At 38.3% G+C, this 17317-nt stretch overlaps 1 protein-coding gene across 3 annotated transcripts in view; it reads right to left on the reverse strand.

Annotated features, from left to right (window-relative positions):
- The window catches only part of LOC129271138 (uncharacterized), a 57815-nt gene extending 41179 nt beyond the window's left edge, over nt 1-16636 (reverse strand). For 2 of the 3 annotated variants that reach the window (XR_010295025.1, XM_064106290.1), the window contains exons 1-6: nt 16184-16636; nt 13973-14136; nt 13253-13359; nt 3633-3784; nt 2379-2518; nt 457-578 (exon numbers count right to left, since the gene is read on the reverse strand). Coding sequence is in view for 2 of the 3 variants with exons in the window: in XM_064106290.1 (XP_063962360.1) it covers nt 457-578; nt 2379-2518; nt 3633-3784; nt 13253-13359; nt 13973-14136; nt 16184-16268 (770 nt within the window). In the remaining variant the exon portion in view is untranslated. The remainder of the gene's footprint in view (nt 1-456; nt 579-2378; nt 2519-3632; nt 3785-13252; nt 13360-13972; nt 14137-16183) is intronic. The other variant, XM_064106291.1, reaches the window with a different exon arrangement.
- Nucleotides 16637-17317: the final 681 nt, after the last annotated feature.

Raw genomic sequence — 17317 nt, forward strand, 5'->3', positions numbered from 1 at the left:
CTAGCGCCTGAAAATAGTGTTAAATAAAAGTACAAATGACCGGAAGATTATGATTCTCCTAACATTGTTACATTTATTGTTACCTGCAGATGTTAAGCGTTTTTTTTTTGTTTAAGTCCCAATTATTGTTAAAGTGTTGGCACGTATTTGACTTTCTTCCTGTGCGTTTTTGTCTTTGCATCAATATGATTAGAACATCAGATTTTCGCCAGAATGCATACCCACATTAATAAAATATGCCGGAAGCCATAATAATCAAACTAGATTACAGCCAACAACACATTGTAGGTTCATGTTACATCTTAGTCATGTTCTATTTTGTTCATGTACGTAATCCATACCTTGCGGTAGATATTTCAATAAAATCCGTCATAAGAGGCTTAAGCCCCCCCCCAAAAAAAAAAAAAAAAAAAAAAAAAAAAAGAATAGTCATGTTTGTTGAGCAAATAAACATACCCAGGAGTAGTACCATCTAACCAGGTAAAATCCCCCCATCCATCTCTCTCAAGCCCAATCCAGTAGCAGAAATATTGACTAGTTGAAGTTAATGAGGGAACTATGATGTCTTTGAGAAATGCCTGTGTGTAGCATGGGAATAAAACGACAATTGAAAATTCATTGGAGGAAATATGAAATGATTTAATATCATTAGAATATTTTTAAGAATATATGTTAGTGTTATCATCATGGTTTCCTATACACGGTCAAACGGTTAAATGGAAATAGTGAAAATGTCATTCTTTAGCTGCGCCGGGGCCGTTTCTACCTCTGCCGTTTTTACTGCTGCAATCACCTCCTTCATTTCTCCCGCTGTCATTTTACTTCTGTCATTGTCATACAATGCTTCATTGTTCAAGTTACTCAACAATACCTTCGGGATATACAGCAACATATATATCAGTCGCACTCAGTACACCTTTTGTCCCATACACACCAATACACACTCATCTTACACACGCACGCACCCCCGCAGAGCGCCGAGAGATTAAAGGTCAAGTTCACCCAAGGAAAATGCTGACTTGAATAAATAGAGAAAAATCAAACGAGCATAGTGCTAAAAATTTCATCAAAATCAGATGTAAAATAAGAAAGTTATGACATTTTAAAGTTTCGCTTATTTTTCACAAAACAGTGATATGCACAACTAGGACAATAAGGACCAACTTGACTGAACCGTATAGCATGTATAGTATTAAACAATGATAATTGCACATGTTCAGGGAGGAATTGTTCGTTGTTTCCCTTGACAATGAGGAGAAAATTAGAATATTTTATATAATAAGATACAAAATAAATAGTAAGTGGATGATGTCATTGGTCTCCTCATTTGCATACCGACCAGGATGTGCATATAACTGTTGTGTGAAATTAAGCGAAACTTTAAAATGTCATAACTTTCTTATTTTATATCCGATTTTGATTAAATTTTTAGTGTTATGCTTGTTGGATTTTTCTTTTTTTATTCAAACCAACTTTTTGTTGGGGTGGACTTGTCCTTTAATTTTTGTTTCCTTATACAGTATATACATGTATGCAGTTGAGGCCAGAAGTTTGCATATACCCAGGAAATTCAAAAGAAAAGTTGACACTTGCCAAACATCATAAAATTTACTGTATCTTATAAAATGTTTGTGCTATACAAATTTGATATCAAACATGCCCCTTCATCACATTGCTTTGTCATCAGGAGCTGAAAAACATTTAGGTGTCATCTTTTCTCCAAAAATCTTCATATTTTAGACAAATTAAAAATAGAAACTTGATAAACATTTTATATCTGTGGTAGTTACTTCTCAACACAAAAATTTCAAATTACACTTTTTTGTTCAGTGGTGACATATGATAGAAAATGTAATGTAAATCATAGATTTGACATTTATGTATTTCTATGAAACAATGTTTAAGAATATAATATCAAACAATATAATACATTTGACACAAACATTACTTTTTTTTTCTACAAAGAAATTCTACCTGAAATATACTTTAATCCCAACGGCATCCCAATCAGGTGAAAGAGCATGATACACTCTTTCATTTGATACCAAATTGGTCATGGTAGTATTTATTTTTCTGAAGATATAGTAAATTTTACGAGTTTTGGCAAGTGAACATATTTCACTGAATTCCATGGGTGTACATGTATGTAAGCTTTAGGCCTCAACTATATATATATATCTAACTGAGTAACTCTTCAAAATCGGTAAATTCGTAGATCAGGCAAATAAGTTTGTTTTGATCCCTGACATATTGAATTATTTTCGGGAAAAAAAAATCGAACTAGCCGCGAAAGGGGGGTCCATCAGATAATTAATGGTCCGGTAAATGTTTTAAGTCTGCTGTTTGGTCTAATTCAATATTCCTCATAAGTTACTTACATTGACTTCTTCAGTTTTAATGATAGCTAAATCACCACCATATTGTTGACACGTATCCCTGGCGTCACCTAGACCTTTATAGGGTACCAACTTTATGAGATACTGAGATTCACCAAACTCATGCCATCTACAGCCATCGCCTGGTTGAAGAATGAAAATGATAAAGCTTTTCGTTTCTTTGAAATCGAATGAAACCATAGTAAAATAAAAAATGCATAGACACTGAGAAAAATGTGATAGTGTTTCGGTTAATTTCATTTCGGTTATTTACCGCATACCTCAAAGTGTCAGGAAGTCGTCAAGCAAGATTGTGAATCGCACTCTAGACAAGGTTAACCCAATATTGGGTAAAACGGGAACATGCATGTGGGGGAACGTGCATGTTGGGCAAAAATATACCAAATATTTTGTAAATTTTACGCAATGTTGCGTTGAAATTTACCCTTCAAACATGCATTTTGCCCAATATTTAGGGAAAATATTACCCAGCAATCATGTTCCCTTTTCTACCCAATATTGCGTTAATTTTTACTTACTGTTTTTAGAGTGCATGTCCAATAGTGTGACAACATAAATGAGGCTATAAGTTAAAATAAATTGCTCCATAATAGAAATAGATAATCGTGATAGAACTAGAAAGGGGAACTCTGCCCCCCCCAAATGATGATAAATGAATATGGAAAAAATACAAATAGGACATCCAAAAACCAGGGTCCTCGTTCTTTCTAAAGAGCTGCACTGAATTATTTTGCCCGGATCTTAATAAAATTCGCAACGCGCGCGTGCTGCCAGATTTTATGAACGTTTCTTCATTTTTTTTTCATGGCCTATAGAAAGCTGAACGAGACATCAAATTACCGAAAATTAAAAAAAATGGGGAAAGTGTTTGATGACATGGCCTGATCACGACCCAATGACGGACCTGAGTAAACATATATTACCTTTTTATATGTAATAACAGACTATATTCTACATAAATTACGAAAATTTGAATTAAATGAATTAAAAAATAACTGTCAGATTCGGAGATATTGCGCCTATACGGAAACTGTGGGCAAATCAGATAACATAAAAATTAAGAATAAAGAAAAATCTGTCAAAATTGAGAGGCGATCTGTCAGACTAAAGAAGGACCTAATGATTATAGTACTATCATGACTATACTACTAATAAAAGTTATCATGGTGGTACCATAATGATGAGAGTAAATATCAATTGTCAAAACGCAAAAAGGGAAAGATTTAGATTACCAACCTAGTGGTATTTGGCAGATATGTCGTCTTTGTGATGTACATTTTCTTCGATTCCAAAGTCCATGGCTAGAATCAGACAGGCTGTTCCCAGACCTCATCACAGCACAGTGTGGTGGCGACCAATCGTATAAGAATGGATCCCAGTTTAAATACCTTCGAAAGAAATAAAGCAGCCATTAAGCACATACTAACAATCAATCGGTTTCTCAAAATTAAGAAGGCTACATTTTAACACAATGAATTTAATTATATTCATCTCTATTAATATCCAAGAAAACATGACATTACGATTCGTTCGTTTTCAAAAACTTTCACATCATGGGCCCGTTGCAGAAAGAGTTGCAATCAATCGCAACTCTCTAAATATCATGCGTAACTTGACTTTCAACCAATCAACAGCGCGCATTTTGGGACTACATGATCATCCAATATATTCAAAGTCCACTATGATTCAAAGTTCTGTTACCAACATGGGCGGAAATCCCAGGGGGGCAGGGGGACGTGTCCCCCCTACTAAAAATAGTAGGGGGGACACAATATCAAATGTCCCCCTACTATTTCTGGTCTTTTATGATGGTAAGAAATTCATCATTCAAAATCGAAATAAAAGCTGTATGATAACCTTTTTTTCCAGCCTCTTGTCTCCCCTACCCCCTTCTCCCCCTTACCAAAAATAATGATAATAATAGTTACATTTATATAGCACTTACAATTCTTTGTTTCTAAGCGCTTTACATTGCAATTAGTATTACCCCGTTCATCGGATCCTGAAAAAGTGTATGCACTTTCTCCAAATCCTGGGGAGCATTCCAACAAGAGTTCCAAGACTCAATTGCTATAGGCATACTACATACTACAATAGATGCGTGTTGTCCAAAATGTTTAGGCAAAACGCGTTGTAACTGGAATCTTTGGAAACATTGGATCCTGTCAGGTAGATGTGCATTACCAGCACATTTTGGATAAAAAGTTATTTTGCCCAAATCTCAGTTACCAAAATGTTAATTTACTATCCATAACATGTTGCCATGACGCCTAGAAGCGGAGATTAGCATATTCGGCGTAAACTGAGTCAATGTGTATAGAGGGACATCGATTTCTGCATTTGAAGAAATAACTTCTAATTTAGTCTCAAGGGGGGGGGATCATGCGCGTATTCGGGGGGGGGGGGCTTTCGGGGCCCTGGACCCCCGGCAGGCGAAAAGGGGGCGCAAAAAAGAAGAAAAGAGAGAAAAAACGGGAGAAAAAAGGAGGACAAGAAGAAGAGAAAGAGAAAAAGGGGAAAGAAAGAGAGCACAAAAAAGAAGAGGGAATTGGGCTCCGAATTAACGTTCAAATAGGGCCGGGGAGCGATGAATTGTTGTTCGACCTAGGGGTGCCGAATTGATGGTCAACATGGGGGGCCCCGAATTCATGTTTTACTTAGAGGCGCCGAAATGATGTTTGCCAGGGGGGTGCCGAATTGAAATTCGACATAGGGGCGCCGAATTGATGTTCTACCTAGGGGCGCCGAATTGATGTTCTACCTAGGGGCGCCGAATTGATGTTCTACCTAGGGGCACCGAATTGGAGTTTGATTTGGGGGGCGCCGAATTTGTGTTCGACCTAGGGGCGCCGAAAATTGATGATCTACGCAGGGGCGGGGGCGAATTGATGTTCGACCCAGGGGCGCCGAACTTTTGTTCTACCTAGGGGCACCGAATCAATGTTCGACCTAGGGGCGCCGAATTTATGTTCTACCTAGGGACGCCGAATTTATGTTCTACCTCGGGGGCGACGAATTGTAGTTTGATATAGGGGGCACCAAATTCATGTTCGAACTAGGGGACAAGGAATAGATGTTCGACATAGGGGGGGGGGTGCTGAATCGATCTTCAACCTCGAGGGTGCCTAATTGATGTTTTACCTAGGGACACCGAATTGAAGTTTGATAAAGGGCACACCAAAAATATGTTCGACCTAGGGGGCGCCGAATTTTTGTTCGACATATGGTCGCCGAATTGATCTTCAACCTCCGGGGGGGGGGGGCGTGAAATTGATGTTCTACTTAGGGACACCGAACTGGAGTTTGATATAAGGGACGCCGAATTTATGTTCGACCTAGGGGGCGCCGAATTGGTGTTCGACATAGGGGGGCGCCGAATTGATATTCGACATAGGGGGGCGCCGACTTGAAGTTTGACATAGGGGCGCCTAGGGGGCGCCGACTTAAAGTTTGACATAAGGGCGCCTAGGGGGAGGGGCGCCGAATTGATATTCTACTTAGGGGCACCGAATTGGAGTTTGATATAGGGGGCGCTGAATTATGTTCGACCTAGGGGGCGCCGAATCGATGTTCGACATAGGGGGGGGGCGACTTGATCTTCAACCTAGGCGGGCGCCGAATTGATGTTCTACCTAGCGGCGCCGAATTTATGTTTAAAACTAGAAGGGCGTCGAAATGATGTTCGACCTTGGGGCGCCGAGTTAATGTTCGACCGGGGGCGCCAAAATTGATGTTCGACCTAGGGGGCGCCGAATTAATGTCGAAGTATAGGGGCGCCCAAATGATGTTCGACATAGAGGGGCGCCAAATTGAAGTTCGACATTGGGGCACCGAATTGATGTTCGACATAGGGGGTGCCGAATTGATGTTCAACCGAGGGGGCGCTGAATTGATGTTCGACATAGGGGCGCCGAATTGATGTTCGACATAGGGAGCCCCAATTTGATGTTTGTCCTGAGGCGTCAAATTCATTTTCAACCTATAGGATGGGGGCGCCAAATTCATATTCGACCTTTCAGCTCGCGCTTCGCGCTCACATATAATGATATGTAAGATAACCTTTCCTGTTCATGATTACCAATTGTAGGTCAGAATGTCAATGATTTTCAGCTCGTGCTGGGCGCTTGCATCAATTATTTAGATCACATCCATCATGTTAATGGTTACGAAAAGTGCTTAGGTATGTCCAGTTTTGGGTAGAAATTTTAAAATTTTCAGCTTGCGCTTCGCGCTCGCATAAAAATGTTTTGTTAGATATTCATTCTGTTCATGAGGGGCGGATCCAGGATTTTTCGAAAGGGGGTGGGAGGTACATTTTCCCTAGGAAAAAAATGACAAGCCAACAAAAACAAATTAAGGTTTTAACCAAAAATTAATGGGATTTCGTCCACGAAAAAAAGTGAAAAGCAAAAAAAAAGGGTCTTCACTTTCAAAAGGTGGGGGGGGGGGGGGCACATTTCTGTTTTAAAACCATTTTTACATTACAAATTTTAATTGGGCCGGCTGTGCCCCCCCCCCCTGGATCGGCCAGAGCTGTTCATGATTATCAAAATATGCTTAGAATGTCCAAATTTTAGGTCAGAACATATAAAATGTTCAGCTCGCGCTTCGCGCTCGCATCAATTGTTTAGATCACATCCATCCTGTTCATGGTTACGAAAAGTGCAAAGGAATGTCGACTTAGGGGTAGGAAATTCTAAAATGTTTAGCTCGCGCTAGCATAAAATGTTGAGATAGATACCCATCCTGTTCTCGAATACCAATAGTGCTTTTAGACTTTCCAAATTTTAGGTCAGAATATCAAAAATATTCAGCTCGCGCTTCGCGCTCGCATCAATTGTTTAGATATACGTATATTCATAATGTTCACGGTTACATATAGTGCTTAATATGTCCAATCGGGAAACATAGATTGAAATAATATCCCCCCCCCCCATTAGTGAAAGCTGGATCCGTCCCTGGTACAGAAATTACAGCTCCCAATTACATAATTTTAAAGGCCTACTCTGACGAGAAATTAAACTAAATTGAAAGCCCAAAGTGTTTAGTGCAAAGTGGTATTACAACATATTTATGGATATTTTTATAATTCAACATGCATTTAAGGCATCTATAGTTGCCTTGCGGGGGGCGCTATTTTCCGAAAAGTATACAGGGGCGACAAAATTAAGTCGGGCCCCACGGGGTACAATAGCCTGGATACGCGCCTGTGAGTGGTCCGCTGAAGTGGGACCTTTCATAAGCCTTGTTACAACCGATAATGTCGCAGCAACGCATAGTGTCACACCACCGCGTAATGTCGAAGATGGCGATATTATGCCAAGAGCGTCCAACGCATAATGTTGTAACTTTTCTAACGCATAACGTCACATGTCGCAACGCATAATGTCGTAACTTTTCTAACGCATAACGTCACATGTCGCAACGCATAATGTCACAGCGGTATTTGCTTCAGGACGCGAGTTACATATAATATATGAAATATGTTTTCACTCAGTATTTTTTTAAAGCTCTTTCTTTAATCTGTTTTGAAGCAGTGGCGTAACAGGCGGGGGGGGGCAGTCCCACCCCCCCCCCCTTGGTGGAGTTACCTGGAAAATAAAAAAAAGGTGAAAGGGGGAGGAGAAAGAAAGGAAGGGAAAGAAAAAGAAGAAAAGAGGAAAGAGTGAAAAATAAAAGGTAAAAGAAGAAAAAAGAGGAAAAAAGAAGAGGATGGAAATAAAGAACATAAAGAGGAGAATGGCAAAACGGAAGCGGAAGGAAAGAGGAAAAAGAAAATGTTAGAAAGAATAAATCATACCGAAATACTAATTAATAAGTGAGAAAGGGGAAATAGATTAAGAGATGGAAAATATAACGTGACTTCTTGACGGAAAAGGGAAAGAAAAGAGGTAAAAAAATAGGGATATAAGGTAAAGTGGAATGAACTAAAATGCAAGGGAGAAGTTGAACTGGAAAAAGAAAATTGAGAAAAAGAAAAAAAATCCACCCCAGAGAAATGTTTATTGCAATCAATAGTCTAGAGAAAAATTCAACAAGCATAATGTTGAACATTACATCGAAATCGGATGTTAAATACGAAATTCATGACATTTTGAAATTTCGCTTATTTTTCATAAAACAGTTATAAGCATAAGTCAGTGATGTGCAAATGAGAGAGTCGGTGATTTCCCTCACTCACTATGTCTTTCGTTTTTTTATTGTTTGAATAATATTTTAATTTTACAAATTTGACAATAATGAATAAGGACCAACTTGACTGAACTATAAAATGTTAAAATAATGGTAACTTCATATATTCAGGGAAAAATGAAATATTTTACATTGCCATGAGGAGAGAATTGGAATATTTCATATTCCAGTTAATAAAATACAAAAGAAATAGTGGGTGGGTGACGTCATCAGTACCCTCATTTGCATACAGACTAGGAAGTGCATATAACTGTTTCGTGAAATTAACCGAAACTTAAAAATGTAATAACTTTCTTATTTCACATCCGATTTTAATGAAATTTTTTCAGTGTTATGCCTGTTGGATTTTTCTCTTTTAATTCCAATCAGCTGTTTTGTTTGGTTGGACTTGTCCTTTAAGAACAAGACCGGGCTGCCAAGAATTAAAAATAAATGATTGGAAGAAAAAATGGAAGGGCGTATGTGTATGAAATATGTTATTGCTATTTTTTGTGCAATCTAGCCAAGAGCTAGACATGACCCTTTAATTACATAAATTATATGACTTCATTTTCATACACATTGTAAGACTAAACATTTTCTCGCTCACTTCGCTCGCTCGTGACGTTTGATTGAAAATGGCGGCCATGTTGACGATCTCTAAGCAAAAAAAAAAAAAAAATGCTGAATCTCGAGAACTTCCGGGGACTCCGCCCCAGGACCCCACCAACATGGAATTTTTTTACCAATAGAAGGGTTCAGGGCATGGCCCCAATAGATCTACAACCAAGAACAAAAAATAAACAAAAAAGAATGAAAAGGATCGGAAAAGTGTAAAATATATTATGATTGTTCTTTTTAATATCATTTCAAAATCTATCACTAAGTAGACTGTAATGAAAGGTGAAAAAATTCTCGCTCGCTTCGTTCGCTCGGGAGTTTTTCTAATATACCTTTTCCACATACGCCATGCTGTGCCCACTTTGATACTATTTTTTTTTTACTCATCTCGCTACTCCCCAATAAAGCTTCGCGCCAACGCTCGCGTACATAATGATGGAACATATCACGGAACATCATGATATGACTGGGAAATGTGTTGTTCTTCCAAACCCCAGCCATCAACCCATGTACGCCCCTGCTTTAAAATGTGCGTGTCTTGGGCAGGCGCAGGGGAGCAGGCCCAGTATTGAATTCATAATCAGGAGGGGGTGGAAATATATTTTTACTTTTTCACCGAGTGGAATCATCCAGCACCACTTCATGGCAAAAGCCCTTTCTTGGTCGTTATGGTCCCTCGCTTTTATTTATCTACAAAGACCTGAACAAATCTTGTCACTGACGAGTTAAATGACCTTAAATACGTGTATCTGCTGCATCATAAGATTAGGAAAATTTATACAATGAGAATTTTATGTCTCATTTAACTCATTGGCCTTATCTGCCATCCCACGAAAGGCAGTTTTATACTTATCTCGGTTCCCTTTATGAGAAAAGGTGCTATATTGTTTTGGCCCCCTACGAATCAGTTTCACCCCATCGGACTATATACGTCTACCACTGATTGTGAGTTATATTAAACAAAAAAGATTGTAACAAGTAAATTGATTATGAAGAAAGTGATTAAACAATTATCATAACTGTTCATATATTTATTAATTGATAGACCATTTATTTTAACCTTATTAATCGTTGTATCTCTTGAGAATATGGATATCAGCCCCATAAAAGGTTAATTTCTGATCTCGAAGTGTCCAGTATTTCGTCTGTCTTAATGCGGTCATCCTAGATACATCCCCCATCTCCCTGAATTTACGCCAGTGAAATCAACACTCGCGTGCGCATGGTCAGAGACGAGATTAGAATGGAGAAATTCCGTTAAAATAACCTTATACCGTCATGACTGTAATAGGTCGGGTTCGATATGCATTACATACCATTATTTCACCAAATAAAGCATGGGTACTCACTTTTCTTAATTGAATAAAACATTAGAAAATAATTTATGCAGAAATAAATAAATGGGAGCAGTTTGAACAAATATTGAAATCTTGACCCTTACATGACCTTTGAACCCATCATCCGCATGGACTCACATGTGGTATTACCCAAAGCTCATATGTACCAATTGTAAACATAATTGATGCAGAAAAAACAGAAACGAGAGCAAGTTGAACCAAAACTTGACCTTTTGACCTTTGACCCATTTTTCAAACAACACACGTGGTATTACCCAATGATCGTTTGGACGTGTGATCAAAATAGATGGACAAATAAAGAAATGAGAGCAAGCTGAACAAAAACTTCGAAAAGGGATAAAATGACCTCATATGACCTTTCGACCCCTAGATGACCTTTGACCTCATCATTCTCTTGGGGTCACATGTGATATTACCCAAGGATCATATGTACCAAATATGAACATAATTCATGCACAAATAAAGAAATGAGAGCAAGTTGAACAAAAACTTCGAAAAGGAATGAATATGACCTCATATGACCTTTCGACCCCTAGATGACCTTTGACCTCATCATTATCTTGGGTTTAACATGTGATATTACCCGAGGATCATATGTACCAAATATGAACATAATTAATTCACAAATAAAGAAATGAGAGCAAGTTGAACAAACACTTTAACATTTTTTAACAGAATATCGAACTTACAGAAAGAGTGATTACTAGGTCTCTGCCAAACTTCGTTCAGGCAGCGGCGTAACAGGGGTCGGTGGCCGGGGGGGGGGGGCAAGAGCCAAAAATTTCCCCGTCATATCATGGTATGAACAGGCGTAATGGTATAATGAGGCGACGATTTTGAGAGAACCAGACATTGCATATAAGGCAGAATTTATCTTTTTAAAAAAGTTGCGAGCGAGCGAAGCGAGCAAACATTTTTGACATTTTCAATACAAAAATCAAATTTTGTGATAGATTTTGGCATAATATCCAGAGAATAATATATTTTACTCTTCTCTCTTTCCATTCCATTTTTTATTTGTGGTCTGTATGCCACTGTGAACATGATTCTTTGCGGCAGTAGCGTGAAGAGTAGAAAAACGAGAGGCGCAGTATGGCGCATGTGCTTAAAGGCTGCTTATTATAAGTCCCGAGCGAGCGAGAAAAAATCACCTTTTCATGAGAATCTAACTTTGATTTATTTTTGACATTATATTTAGTAATTTCAATTTCACTTTTCCTTTGCTTTTCTTTCCTCCTTTTTTTTCTTGATTGTAGAACTTTTGGGGACCATGGCCCAACCCTTCCATATATACTCATATACGGCAGTGCTATGCGGTTGGGGTCCGGCTGGAGCCCCCGGAACTTCTTGAAAGCCATTTAAACCTCGCAGATTGCCGCTATTGTTAATCAAATCGCGGGTAAAGACAGAATATAGCTTTTACACGACACATTTATTCAACCCAGTTGAACCAAATATTTTGAGAGGGTGAAACATCGCAATGTGGGAAAATTTGTAAAAAGTCGCCAGCGAGCGAAGCGAGCTGGAAAAAAAATGCCTGTTGAAATTGAACGCTAATTATATGTGATAAATTTTTCCATTATTCAGCAAATAACACATTTCATTGTTTCCATACATTTCATTATACGTTGTCTCCTATAATTTCTTTTATTTCCTCTTGGGTGTGGTACCAAGACCCCGCCCCCGCGCCTGTACGCCAGTGATTGAACGTACAGCTTAATGTAGGTAGGGTCCCCACAGGGGGGCGTTATAGAGCCATATGAAGGTTATAGATGAAGAGCCCCTACTGCGTTGGGTCTGGGGCAAAGCCCCGGTAGCTTATTTGGATAAAATCTAGCAAGCTTATAGCACAATGTTGTATGCAGTCCATCTTTCTTCCCGCTCTTTATTTTCAATCCTCGGCAGCCCGGTCGTGTTATTAAGTATTTTTTTTCTTTGTCCCTTTTCTTTGTTTTCCAATTTAGCTTTTGACTAATTCCCTTCTACATTCATTTCCCGCTATTGTTTGCATTTTATCATCATCTAATTTATTTCCCATCATGCTACTGCATTATATAGGCCTATTTCGGAATGATTTGTTCTTTAAAAAAAAAAATCTTCGTTTTCTTTTCACTTTTCCCTTTCGTTTTCATCATTTCCTTTCCCCTTTCCTTTCCCTTTCCCTTTCTTTCTCCCTCCCTTTTCTTTTTTCCCGTGTTTTTCCCCGGTGAAATCCGCCAGGGGGGGGGGGCAGATTGCCCCCTCTGCCCCCCCCCCCCGCCTGTTACGCCACTGCGTTCAGGCGAGACACAAAATGTTCAGATGAAATAACTTTAACAAAATACTGAGTGAAATCACTCGAGTCCTGAAGCAAATACCGCTGTGACATTATGCGTTGCGACATGTGACGTTATGCGTTAGAAAACTTACGACATTATGCGTTGACTGCGACATTATGCGTTGGTGTGACATTATGCGTTGCTGCGACATTATCGGTTGTAACCATGGTAACAGGCCTCATGAAAATCCCTATAACAGCTATATCAAGCTGATAAACAGAGGGATGGTTATTAGGTCTCTCGTAGACACAGGTGATGATAACAGTAATAATGTCAATGGTGGCAATTAACAAATCATGAAAGTAATGATGATGATGATAATAATATCAATAATATAGATACCAGTAATAAGAATCTAAATAGGGTTATATTGTATTGCTACACATACCCGGGGCTTGTTCCATCAATCCACTTATACTGGCCATTCTGGTCCATATCTTTTAAGCCAATGTAATAGTTTCCCCCATCAGTCCTTAATTTTGAGGCAACGAAGTTCTGTTATCAAGATGAAAACAAACAAATGTAACCGAATTGACATTAATAACGATACAAATAATAACGATGGGGATTTAGATGGAGATTCATATCTCTAGATATGTATTATTTCTTAGTCATATAAGTGGGGAAGTATAATGAAGACCCCCCCCCCCATATTACCAGTTTAATTATATCAATGCACCAGGTAGGTCATGTTTTCTTCTTTTACACCCTTTAGGCCAAATGTATAAAAATGAGTTTCAAACGTCTTCAGGAACGAAACCGAATAAATCTTGTTCGTTCTATCATGTCGGTAGTATAACTTCGTTCATTTTTGCCCCCTTCAAAAAATCAGATCCTTCTGTTAGCAGTATTCTGCTAGTTGAAACAATATCTGCTCTTATTTTATAGTAGTAAATAATTGCTAGCTTAACGTTTTTTTTCAACATCCTGTTCATAACAAAGAACATCACTATATACATCACACAATCAGACATTATGACTAGTAACCCTCTTTGTTTATTATCACTATAAATGTGTCCTACTATGAATAAAGACCCATTCCTGTCTATTATTGAAGTGATTAAATAGGTTTTTGTAACGTTGGAAGTAAACGGTATTTCATACGTACATTTTGTGCTTCTGATGTGATGATGGGCATATCACCTCCTAGGCTTTGACAGTGTGTTCGTGTGGCTGAGAAACTTCTGTGGACACCATCAGTACCATGGTAGAAAACATAACGATAGCCTTCAAAGACATTTTCCCCTGGAGCGGAGCAATCCTGACCTGCAACTTTACAAAGTCGTGAAAGAATAATTTAAAAATGCAATCTGATAACATTTCGGTTTCGCTGATTGTAAATGGACACCCCTCCCCGAAGTGGAGCGGAAACATTCTTTAAAAATTGACCTATATCAGTGCTTTATTGATTTTATCCTCATCCAGGGGCGGATCCAGGATTTTCCAAAAGGGGGGGCAAATTTTTCGGAGGATATTTCGTCCCCGAAAAAATTTGACAAGCAAAAAAAAAAAAAAAAAGGTCTTCAAGTTCAAAAGAGGGGGCACACCTCTGTTTTCATGGCATGTCTACATTACAAATTTTTAATTTTGCTTCTCAAAAGGAGGGGGGAACAGTAGGCGATTAGCCCTCAATGAGAAGGGACGTACGTGTGTATTAAAATAATTAAAACTTGTTCAAACGGAAGTCGTTGAACATGTTGAAACCAACCAAATTATCAACGATCGTTTATTCGTAAAAGGTATACACATTTAGTAAAAGTTTGAATAATGGAAGGGCTCAATGAATTCGTATTAGATACCAAACAATAAATATCTTAATCAAATTCCATCTCCACAGTTAGCTGATGGGGGAGAGGGGGGGGGGGCGTGTCACTAAAATTAGTGTCACCCCTTAAGATGTACATCAAAGCAATACCATGCCATCACCAGGAGTGTCGTTTGCGGCCTCTCGACCATTGTCGATTATTGGTGGAAAACACAATTTGTATTTAAAAAATGAGAAAAACGGTTGCTTATTGAGTGTTACTAACATGCAGCATGCACATTTTGAAGACCAGAATGATCATGTTGATATTGCCATTGTAATTATCGAATAATCGAATGGGAAGTAAAAAAAATGTTTCGAAGTAACATTTTCATAATCATTAGTGTGATGTAGGATTAGATATTAGGGGCGTACACAAAATATTGGGTAAAAATGCTTCATGAAGGTAAGGCTCATAGTCTCGCTCTGCTATGCAGGTGAGACAAAATGAGAGAGAGAGAGAGGAGGGGGGGGGGAGTGAAATATTGTATATGTTTTTTATATAAAAATCTATCAAAAAATGTCACGATTTGTTATGACAAATGTCACTCAGTCGCTCGCTTCTGTTTAGAACTATTGCTCTATCTGTTATATGTCGGGCCCCCTCAAATGTGTTCGACTAATTACGCGATCGGCCTGCCAAAGTTAGGAAAGTATTGTCAGGCTTCAACATTCCATATTGAAAATAACCAACAAATGTACTACCGAAATGTTTTTCTGTGAAGTCAAATTGAACAGTTTTATGATTATTCTTATTGCCTTATCATTCAAATCGATTTACATGATTTAAAAGAAATGTGACCAATAGTTTTGAAAGTACACGGTACAAAAGATGAAACCATTTTAGTGGTAGGTCAAGGTTTGAAATGCAAGTAGGTACAAATAATCAATATCCTGAACACACACAAAATCAGGAAGGTAATGGTCGGAATCCAGAAAAACCGCGATTCACAGAAATCTGCAATATTTGTTTTCAATTAATTTGTCATCCTATTTTTTATTGGTTTTTATTCCAAATTCTAGAGTGGGATGGCTCAATTAAAGGATTTTGATATTATAACGGGAGTTTACCCGTGTTATAAAAAATAAGTTTTCTTCACAGATTGTGGATGATGCCCCCGAAAAGAAATAACGATATGTGACCTGCAACGGGCCGCAGGGGCCCGTTGCAGAAAGAGTTGCAATCAATCTCAACTCCAAAAATCATGTGCAACTTGATTTTCAACCAATCAACAGCGCGCATTTTTGACTTACGATTGATTTTTTGACTTGCGTTTAAACGCAACTCTTTCTGCAACGGGCCCCAGGCCGCATAACTTACATCAGTTATTGTTTTTTTTTCACAGATTGTTAATGATATCAAGAATTAAATCTGATTGGTTTCCCGAAAAATTGTGAATGACGTTGAAATAACAACATGTGAAAATGATGACGAACATATTAATCGGATTGGTTTCTCGAAACTTTAACAAATAGAACGTAGGCACACCAAGTAAGTTCGATCAAAGCACAAACCTCTTGCAGGAGAAATAATCCATAAGAGCATGATGGGCAAATACACCCTGAAGCATCCTAGAACAGCATCTCCAAACAGCATCATTATGAAGTTGATGACTAACTCCAGTAGTAGCGTATGAAGCACCTGTACTTCAGTGTCATTTAAGAGTTTGCGTTGAATTTTTCCTAATATCCATTCATTTAGAGATCGTCGTATCCTGGTATGAGGGAGAAACTTACGTGCACTGCATGCATGACTCCAATCTCAATGAGACAGGAATTTAGAAGGAAATAGACTAATACCGAATGATAATTTCAGAGATGGTACTTCCGGTTTGTCAGTCGATCTACAGGATCTACACCACTTGTCAGTCAGTACCGGTATCGGAGGATGGTGAAGCTCGCTACCACTGCTTACGCTGGCGTCATGACCGTTGTGCTTGCTTACGGTAATGCCTGAATTGAATGAAATAAATCATAGTTTCCTATTGCGTTTGCAGGTTAGTATTGAGTGGGTATAGGTTTCTTTTGTGATTCAGCCATGTGCCACACGGACAAAAGAACACCCGATCAAGCTATTACCATCAACAAATATCACCTTAATCAAGGTTACTTCTTGCATGTGAAAGGACTGGATTTTTTAACTACTTCCGCTTTTTGCTTGTTGTTCATTGCATTTGGAAGTAGAGGAGCAGGAGGTTGGTGTGTGTGGGTGGGGTGGGGGGTGCGTGTGTGTTTTTTTATTAAAGAATTGCAAAAGTCATATGATTCACAGATAAGAGATGGACAAAATAATTATGATTATATAGGGAAAGAAATTGGTGAATGTTTTTTTAGACCAAGAATAACATTATTGATTGGGAGACAAAGAGAATTTCAATTTAAGCTACTGCATGGGGCAATTTACACTAAAGTTAATTTGTTTAGATTTGGATTTGTTGAAGATAATCTCTGTTCGTACTGTAAACGGGAAACGGAAACATATACTTGTCTTCCTTAAAGGTTAAACTGATATGGGAAACTTTGATACATACTTGTCTTCCTTAAAGGTTAAACTGATATGGGAAACTTTGATACAGCGATTTGAATTAGATGAAATAAAGGACTTGAATTTGAATATATTTGTTGGTCTGTCAGGCAATACAAATAGAA

The sequence above is a fragment of the Lytechinus pictus genome, chromosome 11, assembly GCF_037042905.1.
Source record: "Lytechinus pictus isolate F3 Inbred chromosome 11, Lp3.0, whole genome shotgun sequence".
Lineage (NCBI taxonomy): Eukaryota > Metazoa > Echinodermata > Echinoidea > Temnopleuroida > Toxopneustidae > Lytechinus > Lytechinus pictus.